This window comes from Cupressus sempervirens, chromosome 11 (genome assembly GCF_028749045.1).
Source record: "Cupressus sempervirens isolate cs-2001-9-10 chromosome 11, ASM2874904v1, whole genome shotgun sequence".
In the NCBI taxonomy this organism is placed as follows: domain Eukaryota; kingdom Viridiplantae; phylum Streptophyta; class Pinopsida; order Cupressales; family Cupressaceae; genus Cupressus; species Cupressus sempervirens.
This window is the reverse complement of record NC_143128.1, coordinates 528,789,240-528,798,188: the sequence shown is the minus strand read 5'-3', so window position 1 is coordinate 528,798,188 and position 8,949 is coordinate 528,789,240. Positions and strand designations below refer to the sequence as shown.

The 8,949-nt window shown below is 36.5% G+C and overlaps 1 protein-coding gene across 1 annotated transcript; it reads left to right on the top strand.

The window, feature by feature from the left end:
* The first annotated feature begins 6,644 nt into the window (after positions 1–6,644).
* Positions 6,645–7,811, top strand: LOC149530703 (uncharacterized). Its single transcript, XM_089808230.1, has 3 exons — positions 6,645–6,747; positions 7,039–7,226; positions 7,392–7,811. Exons 1-3 carry the CDS (start codon positions 6,645–6,647, stop codon positions 7,809–7,811), a joined length of 711 nt encoding a protein of 236 aa, XP_089664356.1.
* The last annotated feature ends 1,138 nt before the right edge of the window (positions 7,812–8,949 follow it).

Here is an 8,949-nt window from a genome sequence, read left to right as displayed (position 1 = left end):
GCGACAAAAGCACGACATGGTATTGCATTGGAAGATTATTCAAATGACGAGCTTGATCTGGAATTGCTACTTTGTAAGGATGCAAGGGTCATGCTAACTCTTAATCTTTGGGTACAAGCAGGTCTTGTAAATGGATCTTTGGGGTATGTTTGAAATATAGTTTACGAATAAGGAAGCACTCCACCTGAACCTCCAACATATGTGATGATTGAGTTTGACAACTATTCTAGACTACCATTTGAAGACCATCATCCAAAAACAATTCCAATAACACCAATACAGAAGGATACAACACTTCAATTGCCTTTAAGATTGGCATGGGCATTGACTATACATAAATCTCAGGGTTTAACTCTTCCAAAAGCGACAATCGATATAGGACCAAGAGAAAGAATAGGATTGACATTTGTGGCAATTTCTCATGTTAAATCTTTATAGTGTCTAAGAATAATGCCTCCATTCATGTATGATTGCTATGAGAAAATGAAAAAAGGTAGACAAGTTGCCAAGCGCAAGGATGAAGAAAATAGACTTAAGTTGTTGGAAGAGAATTGATGTAATACTTTTATTTTTAATACTTTGTCCAATGCAATTACAATTTTGACTTGCCACTTTAATATTTTGTAATTTTTATTATATTTACTATACTATTGTATGATTGTAGTATTTAAATAAAATTTTCATTTACTTGTATACTACTACAAATCACATTTCAAATGTTTCAAATACATGTTTTCACATCCATAAATATATAAGTACACTTTTAATATACCCTTGTAATTTTTTTTAGTATCCTTACATTAAAGAAAATGATCACTTATTTTCTTATGCCTTTATAAGTTTGTACCACTCTATGTCAAATAATTTTTTTTAGGCTTAGATATAATAAACTGAGATTATGAAAATAGAGATATCACTATTAATAGACTTATAGATATCAATATTAATAAACTTCCTCTCTCTCTCTCTCTCTCTCTCTCTCTCTCTCTCTCTCTCTCTCTCTCTCTCTCTCTCTCTCTCTCTCTCTCTCTCTCTCTCTCTCTCATCCCCTTGTGTTGTCATTGCTTACTCTCCCTATCTCATGTATCTTTATGTCTCACTTTCTTTCTCTCTACCTCATCTCTCTCCTTCTCCCTTTTTCTCATATCCATCCCCCTCTAACTATATCCTCTCCCTAATTACCATACTTATATATACTCTATGTCTCAAACCATCTCCCTCTTCTCTCTCTTTATCACTTCCCCTCAATCACTAATTACTTTATTCCACTCCTTCCTCTCACCAAGTGCTACCCCCCCCCCCCCCCCCCCCCCCCCTCTCTCTCTCTCTCTCTCACACACACACACACACACACACACACCATCTCTTTCTCACATGTCTCTTTATGTCTTACAATCACTCTCTATGTTGACCTCATGTCTCCTACACTATATCCCACCCCCTCTCTCTCTCCCCCCCTCCCTCCCTCCCTCCCTCCCCACCCCCCCTCTCTCTCAAGTACACACATGTCCCCCTCGTGTTGTCATTGCCTACTATCCCCTATCTCATGTATCTTTATGTCTCACTTTCTTTCTCTATACCTCATCTCTCTCCTTATCCCTTTCTCTCATATCCACCCCCCTCTAACTATACCTTGTCCCTAATTACAATACTTATATATATACTCTATGTCTCAAATAGTCTCCCTCTTCTCTCTATTTATCTCTTCCCCCTAATCACTAATTACTCTTTTCCACTCCCTCTCACCAAGTGTTACCCTCTCTCTCTCTCCCCCTCCCATTATCATCAAATCCATCCATTTTATTCCCTAAGTACTCTCTTTTTCTCGACCCCATCTCTCTCTCTAGCTATGTTGTCTCTTTCTACCTCAGCTCTTCACACTCTTTCATCTTTCTCTTTTTTACCCACACCCTCTAACCATTTCATCCCCCCAATCACCACTTATCTCTATGTCATGTCTTTTAGCTTCTCCCTCTTCTCTCCCTCTCTCTTTCTCCCTAATTACACTCTTGAACTCCCTCCCCTCACTCCTCTCACAATGTCATCCCCCTAACATACTCACCCTCTCTCACTCACAAGGCACTTTACCTCTCATAATTTATCTATTTATGTCAACCTTGTGTCTCTTGCCCTATATCCTCTTTTCTCACTCTCTCACATGTATGCCCCCTCCTCTCTCTCATGTATCCTCATATTACTATTGTCCACTCTATCTATATTATGTATCTTTATATCTTACCCTCTCTCACAATTTCTTCTTCATGTATCACCCACATCCCTCTCCTTCTCTCCTTATCACATATAGATCTATTTTTTTGGGAATCTAGTTAACTCAGCTTTCCCCACCCTTTTTTTCATCACCTCTCCCCCCCCCTCTCTATTGCACACACACATCATATCTCCATCTCCTTTGGACCCTAATTATCATCCATCCCTACTTGCCACATCTCTCTCTCTCTCCCTCTCTCTCTCTCTCTCTCTCTCTCTCTCTCTCTCTCTCTCTCTCTCTCTCTCTCTCTCTCTCTCTCTCTCTCTCTCTCAAAAATTCCTCCCCTCATCATTATCTCAAAAATTCCTCCCCCATCATCATTTCCATCCATTTGATACCCTAATTATTCTCTTTCTCTCTACCTCATCTCTCTCCCCTTCGATGTTATCTCTTTCTACCTTATAACTTCCCTCATTTCACCCTTTTTGCTATTTCCACCCATATTTACCATATCGTATCCTTTATTACCATTTATCTTTACTTCATCTCACTCCCTCTCTACATCCTTAATCTCTTTAAGTTTCTCCTTTGCCTCCTCTCACAATCTCTTCCCCTATTTACCCTCTATAACTACCCCATATCTCTCACTCATGTATCTTTATCTCACAATATCTCTTGCACATGTTTCTCACCATATTTCCTCTTATCTCACTCTCATATCCCCTCCTCATATCTCTTTATCTCTCACATTCTTTCTATGTCTACCTCATTTCTCTCATGCCCCCCTCCACACTCCCCCCCCGAAAAACACACACACCCACCCTCTATCATGTCCCCTCGTATTATTACTATATGCTCTCTTTGTCTCATGTATCTTCATCTCTCACATAGTGTTTACTTCATGCCTCACCCTAATAATGTACCCCCCCCCCCCCCCCCCCCCCCCTCCTCTCTCTACATAAATACATCTCTCCCTCCATAATTACTCTCATTATCCATCATTTTCCATCATACTCTTGCTCTCCCCACCATTGTATACATCTATTTTGGGTCTTATTTATTCTTTTTCTTATTTATCTCATCTTGCCCTACTCCCCTTCTACATATCTACATCTCCTGCCCCCCCCCATCCCCCATCTCTCTCACACATACATGCTTGATTTTGTTTCAAAGGTTTTACTTCACTTGTTAATTTTGACTTCATTTCTAAAGTTTGTCCCAATTTATTAATTTCATTTATATCATCCATCCCTACTTGCCATCTCTCTCTCTCTCTCTCTCTCTCTCTCTCTCTCTCTCTCTCTCTCTCTCTCTCTCTCTCTCTCTCTCTCTCTCTCTCTCTCTCTCTCAAATTCCTCCCCTCATCATTATCTCAAAAATTCCTCCCCCTTCATCATTTCCATCCATTTGATGCCCTAATTATTCTCTTTCTCTCCACCTCATCTCTATCCCCTTCGATGTTGTCTCTTTCTACCTTATAACTTCTCTTGTTTTTCCCTTTCTGCTATTTCCACCCCTATTTACCATATCCTATCCTTTATTACCATTTATCTTTACTTCATCTCAATCCTTCTCTACATCCTTAATCTCTTTAAGTATGTCCTTTCCCTCCTCTCACAATCTCTTCCCCCTATTTACCCTCTATATCTACTCCATATCTCTCACTCATGTATCTTTATCTCACAATATCTCTTGCGCATGTTTCTCACCATATTTCCTCTTATCTCACTCTCATGTCCCCTCCTCATATATCTTTATCTCTCACATTCTTTCTATGTCTACCTCATTTCTCTCATGCCCACCTCCACAACCCCCCCACCCCCCCACACACACACCCTCTATCATGTCCCATCTTATTATTACTATATGCTCTCTTTGTCTCCTGTATCTTTATCTCACATAGTGTTTAATTCATGCCTCACCCTCATAATGTAGCCCCCACCTCCCCCCCCTCTCTCTACATGAATACATCTCTCCCTCCATAATTACTCTCATTATCCATCATTGTCCATCATACTCTTGCTCTCCCCACCATTGTATACATCTATTTTGGGCCTTATTTATTCTTTTTCTTATTTAGATCATCTTTCCCTACTCCCCTTCTACATATCTACATCTCCTACCGCCCCTCTCTCTCCCTCTCCCTATCTCTCTCTCTCTCTCACACATGCTTGATTTTGTTTCAAAGATTTGACTTTACTTGTTAATTTTGACTTTATTTCTAAAGTTTGTCCCAATTTATTAATTTCATTTATATCATACCCAGTGGAAGTCTATGATGAAATTCTCGTAACCATCAATGAGTTGTGCCAACATATGGAAACTACACCTCACTCTAGATTGGTCGATAAATTGATGCGGTTTGGTACAACACTAAGGGGAACAAGGTCATATTGGAAAAAATCTCATGCAAAATTGATAGATTTTCTTCATCAAATTGGTTGTCCTATATTATTTTTCACATTGAGTGCAGCAGATATGTATTGCCCTGATTTACATGCTCTAATGCCAGGAACAATGCCAACTAATCCATGTGAAGCTCAAAATTGGCCCAAGAAAAATATAATTGATTATCCTCACATTGTGGCACACTATATGCACTTGAGACACTCTATGTTTAGAAAAGGGATTCTAGAAAATGGAATGAATGTCAAAGATTTTTGGTGTAGATATGAATGCAAACATAGGGGGTCCCCACATGTGCATGGATTCATATGGATTGAAGGGGAACCTAATATGGAGAACATTGACTGGTCAAATGAGGATGAACGCAAAAGTGCTGAAAGATATTTTCATTCTATTGTTCATGCATGCAACTCTAGAGAAGATCCTCACCAGTGAAATATATAGGTATGTTTATAAATATGTATTCTATGATACAATTTGATATGACCTTATTTACTCATTCAACTTATTTTGAATTGTAGCCTTTCATGAATTTTCAACAACACCCATGTCTCAAAAACACGAGACAACTTGCATAGATCAATCTAGATCATGACTATGAGGAGATCCTAAATTGTGTAGAAAAACACACAATTTGTAAGGAGGGTGCATGTTTGTAGGTAATCATTTCATTACATTGTGATATTTAAACAAAAATTAGAAAATGGTCACTAGCATCACATGACTAACTACATATCTCTCTTATATTTATTATAGGTATAATGCACCTTGGCCATTAAACCTAGAGGGATCAAAATTATATGAAGATAGAGAAACAGGTGAAAAGAAATTTGAACCAGCTAGAAATGATGAAAGAGTCAACTCACATAATCGCCACATACTACAACTATGGAGAGTGAATATAGATTGGCAACCTATTCTTTCCAAACATGCTGTGGTGAAATACATTGCCAAATATGTAGCAAAAGCAGAGAAAAGATCAGAAACATACCACCAAATGTTGATGCGCCTCTCCAACATGGAAAACCCAGATGATTTAGCTGCACATGCATATAGGAAACTTCTAACTGAGACAATTATAGAAAGAGACATTGGTGCTCAAGAAACATGTCATATGTTATTAGAGCTTCCATTGGTAGAGTGTAGTAGAAGATTTGTTAATATAATTGTCTCCCATGAGGTCTTCAAACCTGTAACTATAAATAATGAAAATGGAAATGATGAAGAGAATATTGAAGAGAAAACAAAATCTTTCATTGATGGGTACAAAAAAAAGGCCCCTATGTATGGAAGCTATCACATTAATTGATGCTGCAAGATCATGGATATATAATCCTAAAAGAAGAAGAGAGAATAAATGGGAGCCAAGGTACAAAGCAAAAATAGTCATAGTGTTTCCTACATTTGTATCTATTCCTTCACATGAATCATCTAAATGGGTTGACTTTTTTTTTTATCAGAATTATTGCTCTCCAAGCCATTCCATGATATAGAACAAGATATTGGTCATAATGATGACACCATCATACAAAATTGGGAGACATTTAATTACATTTCTTGGCATGTTCAACGTACTGTGGTGACAGACAATGATGAAAACCCAAGTGATTTTTACATTGAAGACAATGACAATGTTCAAAAAAATACAACAGAACACGAATAGAGAATTATATCTAGGTTACATCGTGGTCAAGACATAGAGTGCTCAGAAATAGACATGTTGGGGAGAAGAGACATTGACAAACATACAAATTGGTCTATTGATTATAAGGGAGAGGAGTACACTACTGCAGCAATCAATTTTATAAGTAATGTGAAGAATCATGGTTGTCTAATATATGATGACATTCCCCAATGCATCAACTACATGACCCTTGGTGACAAACAGAAAAAGGTAGATGACATTATTATGACACACTATCACAAAAATCAGAATGTGGAGCCATTGTTCATGATAATTCAAGGAACAATAGGCACTAAAAAGTCATATCTAATTGGTGCCATTAGTCAATCTCCTCAAAATGTAGCAATGCCCTCTATATCTCGCCTTCTATTACTTGCACCAACAGGAGTTGCAGCATTCAACATAGGAGCTTCTACAGTTCATTCAAAATTAAAAATACCAATACAAGGTTTTTGTCAATTAGAAGGAACAAGACTTGCCAGTTTTCAAGAAGAAATGGCACATATCAAGTATATCTTGATTGATGAAATGAGCTTCATTGGTCAAAACATGTTGGAGAACATTGACTCTCGACTTCGACAAGCATTCCCATAAAATGCAAATATAAGCTTTGCAGGTAAAAGGCTTCACTTTTCCTCATTAACAAGTGTAGCATGTATAAAATATAAAATATTATGTTACTAAAATATAATTTCAAATTAATCATTCTGAGATAAATATTTTCATTCTTATATTTCAGGTGTATCTATTATTTTGGTGGGAGATTTGGGCCAGCTTCCTCCGGTTGGTGACAAACCAGCAGATGACAGTAACAGAATGGCAAAGTTGCTATGGCAAGAATTCAAGATTGTTGTTACTTTGGACAAGATATTTAGACAAGATGGGGAGAATGAGGATCAACAAAGATTTTGCCAACTTTTGATGAATGTAAGAGATGCGAACCCATAGATTGATGATTGGAGGTTGCTAATGACAAGAACCCCTATCAACATAGATCTTCCAACAAATTTACAGTTTGAAAATTTTGTCCATCTATTCTCAACAAATGAAAATGTTCATAGTCATAATAAAAAAATGTTGCGTTCATTGAAGTATCCTGTTGCACGTAGTGTTGCGACAAAAGCACGACATGGTAATGCATTGGAAGATTATTCAAATGATGAGCTTGATCTGGAATTGCTACTTTGTAAGGATGGAAGGGTCATGCTAACTTCTAATCTATGGGTACAAGCAGGTCTTGTAAATGGATCTTTTGGGTATGTTTGCAATATGGCCTACAAACAAGGAAGCACTCCACCTGAACCTCCAACATATGTGATGGTTGAGTTTGACAACTATTCTGGACTATCATTTGAAGACCATCATCCAAAAAAAATTCCAATAACACCAGTACAGAAGGGTACAACACTTCAATTGCCTTTAAGATTGGCATGGGCTTTGACTATACATAAATCTCAGGGTTTAACTCTTCCAAAAGCGACAATTGATATAGGACCAAGAGAAAGAACATGATTGACATTTGTGGCAATTTCTCATGTTAAATCTTTACAGTGTCTAAGAATAATGCCTCCATTCAAGTATGATCGCTATGAGAAAATGAAAAAAGGTAGACAAGTTGCCAAGCGCAAGGATGAAGAAAATAGACTTAAGTTGTTGGAAGAGAATTGATGTAATATTTTTATTTTTAATACTTTGTCCAATGCAATTACAATTTTGATTTGCCACTTTAATATTTTGTAATTTTTATTATATTTACTATACTATTGTATGATTGTAGTATTTAAATAAAATTTTCGTTTACTTGTATACCACTACAAATCATATTTCAAATGTTTCAAATACATGTTTTCACATCCATAAATATATAAATACACTTTTAATATACCCTTGTAATTTTTTTTTAGTATGCTTACATTAAAGAAAATGATCACTTATTTTCTTATGCCTTTATAAGTTTGTATCACACTATGTCAAATAATTTTTTTCAAGACAAAATATACTAACATTTTAAAAATGTGTGTCAAAATATGAATTTGATCAAATATATTTTATGTTTATTTCATGTAAAATACCTTAGTTTAAATATTATGGTTACTATCCTTGATTCAACATTTCTTTCCTTTTTGAAAAAAACAAACATATTCTTTATCATGTTTTAATGATATAATTTTTTTTCATAATTTCCATCCAGCTTACGGAGATGTTAGACAACTTACGTTTGGAATGGGCTTACTGGTGGTTACGAGACTTTCATCATAGACTTCCACAAAATGTCATCCTTCGTATAGAGGAGTTGAGTGTTCGGCATTGGATAAGGGATAGAATGACCAGTCGAATTATAAACAATGGACCAAGGAACAAGCAATTAAAATTTTATAACTATGCTTTGTACTTCAACTTCCACTATGCCACAAAAGTGAAGATGAACTTAGATGTCAAATTTCATCACCTATAGATCGAGGTTGTAGACTTTTACAGATGGCTAGAACCTTTGTATCATGAGATCCATGATCTTTATCTTGCAGGATGTATTTATCAAATTATCATTGCCCCAATAGTAAATTTTAGGAAGCACACTCTCTCTGATGAGCTCAATATAAAGTTTATCAAATTTCTTAAAGGAGAATCTAAAATTAGCTATCACAAGGGT

What these genes read in the sequence shown, in the direction of transcription:
- LOC149530703 (XM_089808230.1), top strand. Translation starts at nt 6,645, where the DNA reads ATGCCCTCTATATCTCGCCTTCTATTACTTGCACCAACAGGAGTTGCA. An exon ending in ATTAAAAATACCAATACAAG is followed by an intron (nt 6,748 to 7,038) that starts GTTTTTGTCAAT and finishes CTTATATTTCAG; the next exon opens with GTGTATCTATTATTTTGGTG. An exon ending in TTTGCCAACTTTTGATGAAT is followed by an intron (nt 7,227 to 7,391) that starts GTAAGAGATGCG and finishes CGTTCATTGAAG; the next exon opens with TATCCTGTTGCACGTAGTGT.